Consider the following 14,230-nt stretch of genomic DNA (forward strand, 5'->3'; position numbering starts at 1 on the left):
GTAATAAGAAACTGATTTTGGAATACATGCTAGCTCCAACTTCATCTTGTCTAACTCTCTCATGTTTTTCATGGCCCAAGGTTTTACTATGAGCAGAGACTACTACGGAAAGTCTTTGAAGAATGGAAAGAAGAGTGGTGGGTTTTGCATCGAGAATGGAAACTCTGTGTTCGAGCTGACTGTCACTACAGGTCAGATTTTGTGTCACATTACTTCAGTTTTACACATTTTTTTTAAAAATTTATTTTTAGTTGTAGTTGGATGCAATACTTTCATTTGATTAATTTATTTTTATGTGGTGCTGAGGATTGAACCCAGGGCCTTGCACGTGCTCAGTGAGTGCTCTGCTGCTGAGCCACAACCTCAGCCCCCAATTTTACACATTTTAATATATAGATTTGACATATTGTCAGATTCCTTTTGGCATGTTTTTGGTCAAAAGGAGTAAAGTTAGATTGCTTTCTGGTTTTCTTCAAATCATTTTTAGAGTAAGCAATTTGAAGTCCTAAATTAAACCCAAGCATGTATGCGTGCACTTGCATGTGTATATACATATGCATACACACTCCTAATAACCATTGTATATTGGTCATGCTAATGATTTGAATGGGGTTTCTCACTGATTCTCACTTCTGTATAATTTCTGAGAGTATTCTGTTATTTAAAAAATATTGTTGTAATTCATGTTGATTATGGGAGAAAATATATGCCCAATATAGAACATTAAGAAAAAAAAAGGAAAATGGAAATAGAAAGTAAACATTTTTTGTTGTTGTTGTTGTGTTGGGGATTGAACACAGGGCCTTGTGCATGCAAGGAAAGCACTCTACCAACTGAGCCATATCCCAGCCAGTAAACATTCTTAATCCTTGATGTTCACATTCACATTCCCTGAGATGAAGGGGATAAAGTAAAACTTGTGAATTAGATCAAATACACATTTTTTTAGATCTTTTCTTTTTTAAAAAAGTATATATACGTTATGTCTTTAAGATGATATTGACTGTCATTATAGTCACTTTTAGTTGGGATAGGACTTCTGACTATTTCAGATTAAAAATAGATCCATTGAGGTCCTGGCATGGTGGTGCATGCCTGTAATGCCAGTAGCTTGGGAAGCTGAGGCAAGAGGCTTAAAGGTCAAAGTCAGTCTTAGCAAGTTAGTGAGGCCTTAGCCAACTTAAAAATACCCTACACTAAATAAAATATAAAATGGGCTGGGTATGTGGCTCAGTGGTTGAGTGCCCCTGTGTTTAATCCCTGGTACTGAGAGAGAAAGAGAGAGAGAGAGAGAGAGAGAGATTGATTTTCAGTAGTTCTAAAAGCCTACACTTAAATTTGAAATCAAGCTTTAGAATTGGGGTAGTGAAATTATGGAGGGATAAAAGTGTTAAGATGTGTGATGTCTATATAAAGGAGAAGAAAAAGGAAAAAGCTCCATTGACCATATTGCAGTGACAAGGAGAAGTAATGTTTTTCAGTGTGGATGATTAGAATGATATGAGTGTCCTTCCAAATGTCATGGCTTTGTGCATGTTGAAAGTGAAGTTATTCTCGGAGAAGTCAAGCTTTTCTTCTTCAGTGACATTTTAAGGTATAGAGACTGAATCTTTCTCTATATAATTTATCCTCCTATTTTCAAGGAGGATAAATTTCTCTGTGATTATAGGAAATGGAATTTTTGCTTAGGTGCTGATAGGTTTTTTGTTCTATATTCCATGTTCTGAGTATAGAACAGATGGGTGTGTTGGATTAAGAGTTGTTTTGTCTTAAAAAGCCATTAGTGTTGCATACCAGTGCAGTGTTTCATACCTGTGATCCCAGCAACTTGGGAGGCTGTTTCAAGGGAATCTCAAGTTCAAGGCCAATCTGGGCAATCTGTCTTTTTTTTTTTTTTTTTTAATTTTTTTTTATTGGTTGTTCACAACATTACAAAGCTCTTGACATATCATATTTCATACATTAGATTGAAGTGGGTTATGAACTCCCAATTTTACCCCAAATGCAGATTGCAGAATCACGTGGTTACACATCCACAATTTTACATAATGCTGGGCAATCTGTCTTAAAATTAAAATAAAAAGGGCTGGGGATGTAGCTTACTTCTAAATCTCCTCTGGTTTCAGTACCAAAAAAGAAAGAAAGAAAGAAAAAGAATCAATGCCATATATCATTTGTTTTTCTGATTCCTCAGATATTACTTGTACAACCTAATGTTCCAGTACTGGAAGATCTATGTGCATCAGCAGCAGGAGATGAAGAACAAGTACATTAGAGCCTCGGATCATGGTGAGAAAAGGAACCACATGTGTAAAGTAGATGCCCACATTTACTTTCACAGGAGCTCTTGAGAGGGATAAACAGATTGTCTGGAAGCAAGAATAACTCAAGATTAAAGGGAAGATTCCATTTCACATTTTTCAGAATGCATAATCTCTGGGGTATATGATCACATCTCTGATTTTCTCCATATGGCATGGTTTATACACTTAAGACTCATTTAATGAGAATTTGTGTGTCCTGGCACTTGGGGCTGCAGTCTATTTGGCTGCCATGTATCAATTTGCCAGATATTTGAGAAGAGCCATATACTGCTCATTTCTGAACTGTTTTGCCCAGGTTGCTTCTTAGTGATCCAGTGATTAGTTGAGTGCTGCTTCTTTTCTGGTTCCTCCATAAGTAGAGTCCAGAAATGTTGCAGTAATTCACTTGCAGGTCAGCATGGGAAAAGAAAGAAGAAGCAGAGCAAGCGAAGCAGCAGCAGAAAAAAAGTCCTTTATTGTGTACAAGCAATCTTTTTATAGTATTGTGAACAAAGAAGGCAGCCTTCCAACATCAATAAATCAGGTCTTTCAGCTAATTAAACATAGCATACAGAAGTTTTACTTTCTAATCAGAAGTGACCCGCTTCTCATGGCTAATCTATTCTCGGCCCGGACTATGTTGAGCTCTGCTCTTTGTTAAGAACAGATAATAAAATTTTTCTCAGCGCCCTCCTAGCCCACTTGGCAGAATGTCCCGTTTGCAGGCAAGTCCTCCCAAGTACAGCAGACACCTCGTTTTCAAGCATGTCCGCTGTTACCTTATCTAAACCTTGAAGGAGACTCTCGTTTGCAAGTAGGCCCTCCCAAGGACAGCAGACACCTCGTTTTCAAGCATGTCCGCTGTTAACTATCTATACCTTGACAGAATATCCCGTTTGCAGGCAGACTCCATCAAGGACAGTAATAGTAACGCAGTTACATCTGATTCTCTACACAGAAACCCATCTGAAGAGTCCAAGGGAAAAAGGCACAGGGTTTCAAAATGATTATGTAACCTTCATTAGCTACTGCCTTATATGCATTCCATATGACTCTCCTGCATGTACTTCAAACTCACCCTGCATGTCACAAGTACTTGTCAACTCCCTTACCGTGTAGACTTGCTTTTCTTTCTACTTTTCCTAAGTGAGAAGCCTTTTTTAGGAATAGCCTGTTCATTTCTTATGCCTCAAATCATCAGTTATCTAATATTGTATGATAGTCCTCTGTGGTGTCACTTGTAGTCTTTTTTCTTTGCCACTGCCTGAGAGTAATCCTCATCTTTTCTACAGAATGTTATGTGTATCTTTTCAGTCATTTCCTTGCACTTATTTTCTCCCTCTTCTCATTGTGTGCATAACTAAAGCATGGTAAGACACAGAAAATATCATATCACTCTCTTGCATAATAGTTCATTTGGTCTAGGCATGTTGGCACTTTCGTATAATCCTAGTTACTCAGGAGGCTGAGGCAGGAGAATCACAAGTTTGAGGTCAGCCTCAGCAACTTATTTATACCAGCTGGGATTACAGGTATCTGCCACTGTGCCCAACCATTTTCAAGCCCATTTCAAAAGGTGAAAGATTTATGTGATCTGAAGAGAAACCAAAGTATCAGGTTTTTGTTTTTTCCTTTTTTTTTAGGTGGTACTGAAGATAGAACTCACAATAATATACCACTGATGTACACATTTAGCCCTTTTTAAAAAAAAAAATTGAGATATGGTTTCACCAAATTGTCTAGACTAGGCTTGAATTTTTAATCCTTTTGTGAGGCCTCCCAGGTAGATAGAATTATAGGCTTGTAACATCATGCCCAGCTCCAGGCCTGTTTTACTTATTTATTTATTTTTATGTATTTATTTTTATCATTATTTTAGTTATACATGACAGTAGAATGTATTTGGACATATTATATATACTTGAAGTATAACTTCATTCTACTATCTTTCTCATTCTCATCCTCCCTCCTTTCCTCCCATACTGCCTGTCCAATCTGGTGAACCTCCTCTTCTCCCTCCCTGCCCCTATTGTGAATCGGCATCCCCATATCAGAACTTTTGGTTTTTTGAGATTGGCTTATTTCACTTAGCTTGATAGTCTCCAGTTCCATCCATTTACTGGCAGATGCCATAATTGTATTTTACCAAAGTGATGGTACCATTTGTATTTCCATCAGCAATTTTTGAAGATTCTACTTCTTCTATATCCTCACTAGCTCTTACTGTTGCTATCTGAAAAAAATTTTTAACTGTATTGATAGGTCAGTACAGATGTCACATTGTGGCTTTAGTTTGAATTTCCTTAATGAGTAATGATGTTGAGTATCTTTTCCTTTGCTTATGTTCTTATTTGCAATATCTCTCTTTTGGTGAAGTGTCTGTTCAAGATCTTTTATTCTGGGCTGGGGCTGTAGCTCAGTATCAGAGGTCTTGCCTAGAACATGTGAGGCACTGGGTTCAACGCTTAGCACTGCATAAAAATAAAGGCATGCTGTCCATCTACAACTCCAAAAAAATAGAAAAAATAAAAATCTTTTCTTTGGTACTGGGGATTGAACCCAGCAGTGCTTAACTCTTGAGCCACATCTCTAGCCCTTTTTATTTTTGTATTTTGAGACAAGGTCTTGCTAAATTGCTGAGGCTGGCTTTGAACTTTAGATCCTCCTGGCTCAGGTTCCTGAACCTCTGGTACTAGACATGTGCTACCATGCCCAGGTTTTTGTTCTTTTAAATTGGGTTGTTTGAGTTCTTGTTCAATTTTCAGGGTTTTAAAAAAATGTATGTATTCTAGTCTGGGTATAGTGGTGCATAACTCTAGTGCAGCTACTGGGAAGAGGTTTGAGACAGGAGGATAACTTGTTCCTGATTTTAAGGGAAAATTATTCAGTCTTTAACCATTAAGTATTATGATAGGTTTTTTTTTTTTTTTTTTTTTTTTTTAAGAGAGAGTGAGAGAGGAGAGAGAGAGAGAGAGAGAATTTTTTTTTAATATTTATTTTTTAGTTCTCGGCGGACACAACATCTTCGTTGGTATGTGGTGCTGAGGATCGAACCCGGGCCGCACGCATGCCAGGCGAGCGCGCTACCGCTTGAGCCACATCCCCAGCCCTATGATAGGTTTTTGTAGATGTTCTTCATCAGGTGAAGGAAGCTCCCTTGTTCTAAGTATTTTTTGCTGACTTGATAGTTTTTCTGTATCAATTGCCATGATAATATATCTTTTTTTTAGAGACACAGATCTTACTATGTTTCTGAATTTAAACTCTTGGGCTCAAGTAATCCTTTTGCTTCAGCCTCCCTAGGAAGCTGTGATTACAGGTAGTGCTCAGTTCTATTCTTTTTTTAGTTCAATACTATGATGAATTATTTAGAGTGATTTTTGATTTTTTGAATCAACTCAGAGTACTTTTACTCTTTATATCTTACTGGGTTCAATTTCTAATTTTTTTTTTTTTTTTTTTTTTTGGTACCAGGCATTAAACCCAGGGGGCACTTAACCATTGAGCCATATCAATATCCCTTTTTATTTTTTATTTTGGAATAATATCTCACAAAGTTGTTTAGGGCCTTGCTAAGTTGCTGAGACTTGAGACTGGCTTTGAACTAGGAATCCTCCTGTCTCAGCCTCCCAGGCCGCTGGGATTATAGAAATGTGCCACTATTTCAGATTTCTTTGAAGATTTTTGCTTCTGTGTTCATGTGGGATGTTACTCTGTTGTTTTCTTTTGTCATATGTTTTTGTCTGGTTTTGGTTAATGCTGGGTAATACAGGCCTCACAAAATGTTTTGGAAAGTATTTCAGCCTCATCTATTTTCTGACAGAGATTTGCAGAATTGGTTTTATTTGTTCCTTAAATTTTCAGTAAAATTATCTGATGAAATCCTCTAGTCCTGGCATTTTCTTTGTTGAAGGATATTAAACTTTGAGTTCAAGTTTATAAATACATGTTAGGTTATTTTGGTTATTTTTTGAGTGAGTTTTCAAGGAATATGTTTTTCAAATATGTTATCAAATTTATGGGCATGGAATATTTCATTATAATAACTTCAGTGTGTTACAGAATCTATAGTCAAACCCTTTTTTTAATTCTTGATGTTGGTAATTTATGTCTTCAGTCTTTATTTTTGACCATTATGATTTTTTTATTTGTTCTTTTTAGTTAAACGTGACAGTAGAATGTATTTTGACATATCATATACTCATGTAAGCTTTGGTTTTAATTTGGTCTTCTTTTTCTAGTTTCTTAGAATGTAAATTGAGGTTATTGATTTAAGACATTACATTTTTTTTCTAAGATAAGCATTTAGTGCTACAAATAAAGTTCCCTTAAAGTGTTTTAACTGCATCATGCAAAATTTAATGTTATATTTCTGTTTTCATTCAGTTAAAAAAAATTCTAATTCCACTTATGATTTTTCCTTTTTTTTTTTTTTTCCTCCTTTTTTTGTACTGGGGATTGATCCCAGAGGCACTCTACTATTGTCCTATATTCCCAGTCTTTTTTAGTTTTTATTTTGAGACACAATCTCACTGAGTTGCCCAGACTGGCCTGGATCTGTAACCCTCTTGCCTCAGCCACCAAGTTGCTGGGAAGAGGCGTAGGCCCCATAGATTATTTAAAAGAATGCTTAATTTCCTAATATTTGGGTATCGTATCCTTTTGTTAAGAATTTCTAATTTATTCCATTATGAATTAGAGAATAAGATACAGTATGATTTCAGTCCTTTTAATTTTAAGGTTTGATTTGTGGCCCAGAATATGTCCTGTCTCATAAATGTTATCTATGTATTGTGGAACAGAAGGGAAAAGTCACTTGAATTTTTAAGAGAAAAAAATTATTTCTGACTTATGTGTTCTTTCAGGCCATGTCCGTAGATATCTGAAGTACTATTCACTATTGTGTAAAAAGTTTACAAGTACTTTCAGGCCTTAAGGAGAATTATGGTCACATTGTCACATATATCCAAATCATGGCAGAGACAGTTAATGCAGATTCCTGTGTTATATGTCTAGAAAATAGATACATTTTTCATGAATTATCTCATGTATGATTTATAGACATACCTGTAAGAGAACATCATTTTACAGATGAGGAACATTTATAGGTTACTTAGCCTATAAATGAAAAAAATCAGTATTGAAAAAAATCAGTAATGAAACCCATCTTTAGTTGGGCACAGTGGTGCACACCTGTATTCCAGCAGTTTGGGAATCTGTTGCAGGAAGATGGAAAGTTCAAGGCCCACCTTATCAACTTAGCAAGGTCCTAAGGAACTTAGTGAGACTCTTTCTCAAATAAAAAGTAGAAAGAGCTGAGGATATAGCTCAGTGGTAGAGTGCTACTGGGCACTTTCAATCCCCAGGACACCACCCCCCAAATAAAATTTTAAGAAATCCTGCTTATCTTACTTGAGCCCAGACTCTAGACCTCAGTACCATACTAGTCCTCATTACCCCAAGTATGCTGAATCCTGAGGTCTGGGATGAGCACAAGGAAGAGAGATGTTAAAATCTCCTTCATATTTTGATTTGAAATATACAATATATCTTTAGTATTCCTGGCCACATTTTGGAGAATGTTCAAAAACTAGTAATTTTATTTTCTCCATTATGTTCCATAAAGCAAAAAAAAATTTACTTCATTAGTGATGGTTTTCATAATGGAAGTGGAATTTACTAGGAGAACTGTGAGCCCTTGCATCTCCTATTTGTAATAAATTTGTCTTTCCTTCATGATCATTAATTGTCCTTTATACTCTGTTTCCCAAACAGATAAAACCTTCTTCTTCTGTTTTTTTTTTTTTTTTCTTTCTTTTAAATAAGATGGAGTCTTGCTATGTTGCCTAGGCTGGCCTAAATCTCCTGGATGCAAAGAATCCTCTTGCTCAGCCTCCTTAGTAACTGGGACTAGAGCTTTGTGCTAGTATCTCTGGCCCATCCCTTCTTTTTGTCTAGCTTATTCTACTTCAAATAGCAAGTTTTGTAGCATGATTTTTTTTCCTTCTTTATATTAAGGAAAGATTTAAATAATAAACTTTCATGTATCCATTACCCAACTTAAACAATTATAACTCCTACCCATCTTTTCACATCCCTGTGGCGCTCCCTTTTTTTGCTGCCTGTTTATTCACATCATTACATCTATAAATACTATAGAAAATATATTTATTTAAAATAAGAAATTTTAGAGTGAAGGATTTCTGAACAGTTCAGTATGTTGGTTTTCCTGTAAATGCTTTGTACTTGCCATCTTTGTTTTTGTTTCGAGTCCTTTTAATTTTGTACCACTTCACAACATTTCCAGCAGGGGGCACCTGAAGGCTGTAGGGATTTAACTATTCAAAGACTGGATGAGTACAGAGCACCTTTGAGCTTTCATTGTAACCCAGAGTAATGCATCTTCTGTCAGCCCTTTAAAAAACATCTATCTCTCGCTGAGTGTGGTGATGCACACCTGTAATCCCAGTCACTCGGAAGGCTGAGACAAGAGGTTTGCATGTTCTAGACCAGCCTCAGCAATTTAGTGAGGTCCTAAGCAATTTTGCAAGGCCCTGTCTCAAAAAAAAGGGAGTAAAGATATGGCTCACCCCTGGTTAAGTGCCTCTGGGTTCAATCCTCAGCACCAAAAATAAAATAAAACATAAAAAACATCTCTGTGTCTAGATGCAAAGCAAAAGATGCGACAAGCCTGGAAGTCCTGGTTGATCTATGTGGTTGTTCGTAGGACCAAATTGCAGATGCAGACCACTGCTCTGGAGTTTAGGCAGCAGAGTATTTTACGGTAAGTATTCTCAATTACCCTACAGATTAACAGCCATTATATTTACCTCAACATGCTTCTTTAACCCGCCTTAAAAAATGTTTTGAATACAGCTTATGCCTAATAAATATGTATTGATAACTTGTTCAACTATAAAGATTAATCACATGATTCCTTATAATCACAATAAATACTTATTGAGTATATTACTCTGTTATAAACCCTATGTTCAACAGATGTTGTTTAATGATGACCTTAAAAAATAATTTAAAGAAACCCTGTGTTAAGTTAGTATGTATGTTAATTTTTTAAGGTAAAGTATCTCATTTAATTCTCATCATAAACTATAAGACTCAGGAAGGTTGAGTAACTTGTCCGAACTCATATAAGTTGTAATTGGTAAAACTAGGGCTCACCCACCCTTGCTTTAACTACTGCTCTTCATTGCATCACATCAGCATTTTGGACACACTGGAAGAACATGAAGTAGTTGTGATATGTGTACCAATGAGCTACTTTATCTTGAGACTAATTCCCCTATATATTGTCTCTGATGGTTCTTTGGGTCCTGAATGGCAGTATACTAAAAGCTCAGCATCTGCCCAGAAAAACTGGGCACTAAATATAGCATGGATAGCTTTGCAACTACTCTGACTTGGATTTGTAACCCTGTTCCAGCATATATTATTGGGTCACTTCACTTCTCCAAGTCTCTGATTCCTTGCCTGTGAAATAGGCCTACTTGGCATTGAGTGTCTTTCAAGGTTGCCATTGAGAATAAATAAAGTAATATTTTTAAAGTAGTTAGCAGTGGACATAAAAAAATTATTTAAATAGAAATAACATAATAATATCATAATTTATTTTAAATTTATTCAGTATTTTGAAATAGTATGCAGTTCTACTTGAATCTATGGAGAATATATTTTATACAATCAATTTATTTACTTAATGTATATTTATTGAGGGCTTAAAATGTTCTGGGACTATACTGGTGCTGGGGCTATGTTCAGGGAACTTGTAATTCCTTAAAGTTTTTTTTTTTGACATAACTTAAATATATACAGTTATAGTTGATAGACCTTTATTTTATTTATTTATCAACTATAACTATAACTATATATATATTTATCTATCAACTATAACTATATATATAGTTTGATAGACCTTTATTTTATTTATTTATATGTAGTTAAGAAGGAATATGTATAAATATGTATTTGTATGTATACAGAAGGAAAAAATCATGCTACAAAACTTGCTGTTTGAAGTAATAATTATGAAGTAGAATAAGGTAGATAAAAAGAAGGGATGAGCCAGCTCCAGCCCAGATTTTTTTTTTAATTAGAGCTTTATGGCTTTGCATAGTATTTTGATTCATCCAGACAAACTTATACATGCATGGAAATCAATTTTGGTTCATGCCTCCCTGCTTCTCCATACCCTTATAATTTTTTAAATTCCTAAAAATGAATTAGCTAGCGATTTTGTCATAAATATTCATTAGCATGATCTTGTTTAGGAGAAAGGAGAGGTCTTTGTGGGTAGAGTGATCAGGCCAGCAATTTGTTTCTGTAAAGCAGAGGTTGCAAACTCTCAATTTCTCAAAGACTGTTTTCCTTCTGCAAATTAGAAAATAAGGAGGGGCTGGCAATGTGTTCAATTGGTAGAGTGCTGGCCTAGCATGCATGAGGCCCTGTGTTCAATCCCTAGGACCACCAAAAAAAGGTAGGAAAAAACCCAATCCTGAAATGAAAACCTGGCGAGCAGTAGGAAGGGATGGGATCCAGGAAGACTAGAAATCTAAACGCCATTTTTTTTGTGCAACTTATTCAGTAAAATCTTCTGAATTTTTTTCAATTTTTGTTTTATTCATTTATTTGTTGCAGTACTATAGATTAAATCCAGGGGTATTCTACCACTGAGCCACACACCTCAGCTCATTAATTAATTCATGCATGCATGCTAGGGATTGAACCCAGGGGTGCTTAAGCACTGATCCACATCCCTACCCTGTTTTGCTTTTTATTTTGAGACGGGGTCTTGTTAAGTTGCTTATAGCCTCACTGAGTTGCTGAGGTGGGCCTCATACTTATAATCCTTCTACCTCTGCCTCCCAAATCTCTGGGATTTTAGGTGTGCTCCACCACGTCCAGCTTTTTTTTAATTTTAAATCAGGTTCTCTCTAAGTTGCCGAGGCTGTCCTCAAACTGCCATCCTCCTGCCTCCTCTGCCTCCTGAGTCACTGGGGTTTCAGCCATGTGCCACTGTACCTGGATCCTCATTTTAAAAATGTTGGCAATAATTCAAGGTTTTAGAAAATAAACTGTGTAGGCCAGAGGAAGTCTGTAGTGCCTAAAGTTGGATATGATTTTAGGTATCATCAGTTTCCACATGGGCAACTCTAGAATGTTTCTTAATTATTGTTATTGTGGGTTTTTTTGTTTTGTTTTGTTTTGGTAGTGGATCTAGCAGGCATTAGTTTAGAGATGGCACTACGAAGGGAAGGTACTTGAGCTGAGAGTGAGTGGCCTAGTCTATAATGGCCTTTCTCTTTTCTGGGTGTTTTTTTTTTCTCACTTCTGTCTTCAATTTGCTCTTCCAGGGTGTGGTGGAGCAAGTGGAGATGGCACCTAGGACAGGCCTACATGAGCCAGGTTCTTCATGCCACAGCTATAAAGCACAGGGCCTTGTGCCTCCAGCTACAGGTGAGTTCAGCAAACTTGGGTTTTGGTGTCCTCTTTCTGTGTTGTTAAGCCTCATACACAGAAAGGGCAGGGTAAGACTTCCAATAGGAAGCCATTCTGCTGTCGCCCGTTGCTGGGAGGTCAGCTCCGGGGGCTGAGGAGAGGGTGGGTAGCAGAAGTAGTATGGAAGGCTGAGCTTTTCAACAGAAAAGTACTGCTCTTAGAAACACACAGAGGCTTGTCCCAGGTGTGATGCCCATTTTTTTTGAGAGTTTCTGGTAAATATGGAACTGAAGGGGGTTTATGAATTAGTTACAAACTATTTAAAGAAACAGCAGTGTACACTTATTTCCTCATTACAGTTTTTCTACAGCTAATTGGAAAGTAATGCAGGCAGAAAAGAAATTAAGCCAAAAAGAAATTCATGTTCCTTTTCATTTTTGTTTGTCTCAGGGGTTTCTTTTTGGGCAGTCACTAGGTTTTGGTCAATTATAAAGGACTAAGAATTGTACCTAAACTATGGTGTGGTAAAACTTTTTATTACATTTGGTGTCTCTGAATTTATCACTTTTTTATATCTGCTGGGTATTTTTTAAGGTTGCCAAGTCAGTTATAGAAAATAGAACAGGAAGTGGGAAAAAATATATCTGTTACTAAATGTAGGAGCAGTATCTTTTTAATCTGACAACATATTGCATAGTCTGTACAAGTATATACAGATGACGCGCCGAATAGCATATACAAGACTGTGTGTGTAGTTAAGTGGCAGAGCACATACTTAGCATGTGGGGGCTGTTGGTTCAATCCCCAGCATATGGGGGGGAGGAGGTAGTATATACAGTCATCTAGATAAGCCAAATTTGGCCTGCTTTCTGATTTTGTAAATAAAGATTTATTGGAATGCCACTACACCCATTATTTCATGTATCATGTGTATACTTTGAGGCTACAAGAACAGACAAGACTTGAGTAATTGCAGCAGAAACCATGTACCTTACAAAGACCTTTTAAGGAAAAGCTTGCTGACCCATGAATTCCTAATATCTTTTTTTTTAATATTTATTTTTTAGTTGTAGTTGGACAAAATACCTTTTTTCACTTATTTATTTTTATGTGGTGCTGAGGATCGAACCCAGAGTCTCGCACTTTCGAGGCGAGCGCTCTACCGATGAGCCACAACCCCAGCCCTCCTAATATCTTTCAAGACAATTGCAAGGAATAAAGAGATACAGCTCTTGCCAGTAATAATTATAGTAGCCGCAGCAACAATAACTTTTTATTTTTATTTTATTCCTGGAGTGCCAGGGATTGAACCTAAGTCCTCACATATGCACAAGTACTCTACCACTGATCTAAACCCTAATCCACAATAACTTTTGTTGTGATCTTATTTGAGCAAGGCCCTGGATTGAGTGCTTTACATCATTATCTCAGTTGATTTTCAAAATTCTTTTTCCTTAAACCCTGTGTTATTACTGAAAAAACTAAGCAGATTAAATAACTTGAATCAGTGTCATATACATAACAAAGGATTTAACCCAAATTAAATTAACCAGGATTTAACCCAAATTAAATTGCAAGCCATTCTCTGAACCATCATGCTATAATCTCAGGAGGGAGATGGAACTGACAAATGGAACATTGTTGTAAACAAAGGAGCATAATGAGACTGATTTTCTGTCATTGATGGGCAACTGTATTGAGTGTTCCTTTCAGATACCCACTTTGAGAGGCCATAAACTCAGTCTGCTCATCCTACTTTGTTCAGAACATTTGCAGTAGTCTTCAAAGTTTGCAATTACAGAATTGATTGAATATTTTTAGTGATAAGATGTTAAGATTGGGTTTGAGGTTGAATTTAACTTTATATAAACTGTCAAAAGTCATTCTGAGGTCATTCATGGTGATTTGTGCCTGTAATCCCAATGACTAAGGAGACATAGGCAGGAGGATACCAAGTTCAAGGGAAGCTTGGGCAACTTGGCAAGACCCTGCCTCAAAATTAAAAAAGAAAAAAAAATATATATGGGCTGGGCTTGTAGCCCAGTGGTTGACTGCTTACCTTACATGTATGAGGCACTGGGTTTGACCCTGAGTGCCACAGAAAAATAAATAAAGATATTGTGTCCATCTACCCAAAAATTTTTTGAAAAAACTATACATATATGTGTATACATATATTATGTATATATATATTATGTATATATATATGTATATATATATATATATATATATATATTTATACACATCCTCACATATGTATATATAAAGATCTGGGGGTATAGCTTTGTGGTAAAGTGCCCCAGTGTTTGGTTCATAGTACTGGAGGGAAAAACTCATTTTGAGTCAGCAAGTGAAAAATGTGAGTAATCAAGGAACTTTGTTGACATAGACTAAAAAACTGGGTGAGTCTCTAAGAGTGGACTTCATTGTGTGGATTATATGTAATACTGCCTTGTGTCTATAAATATTACATG

General features: G+C 36.3%; 2 protein-coding genes across 2 annotated transcripts in view; one reads left to right on the plus strand and one right to left on the minus strand.

The window, feature by feature from the left end:
* Sfi1 (SFI1 centrin binding protein) overlaps positions 1-14,230 on the plus strand; it is an 81,592-nt gene that overhangs the window by 27,385 nt on the left and 39,977 nt on the right. Inside the window, exons 6-9 of the mRNA XM_026408899.2 lie at positions 81-191; positions 2,195-2,289; positions 8,970-9,087; positions 11,672-11,774. Of these exons, the coding sequence (XP_026264684.2) occupies positions 81-191; positions 2,195-2,289; positions 8,970-9,087; positions 11,672-11,774 (427 nt within the window). The remainder of the gene's footprint in view (positions 1-80; positions 192-2,194; positions 2,290-8,969; positions 9,088-11,671; positions 11,775-14,230) is intronic.
* The window catches only part of Pisd (phosphatidylserine decarboxylase), a 114,911-nt gene that overhangs the window by 2,054 nt on the left and 98,627 nt on the right, over positions 1-14,230 (minus strand). The window lies entirely within an intron of this gene.

The sequence above is a fragment of the Urocitellus parryii genome, chromosome 3 (assembly GCF_045843805.1).
Source record: "Urocitellus parryii isolate mUroPar1 chromosome 3, mUroPar1.hap1, whole genome shotgun sequence".
NCBI classification, from domain to species: Eukaryota; Metazoa; Chordata; class Mammalia; order Rodentia; family Sciuridae; genus Urocitellus; species Urocitellus parryii.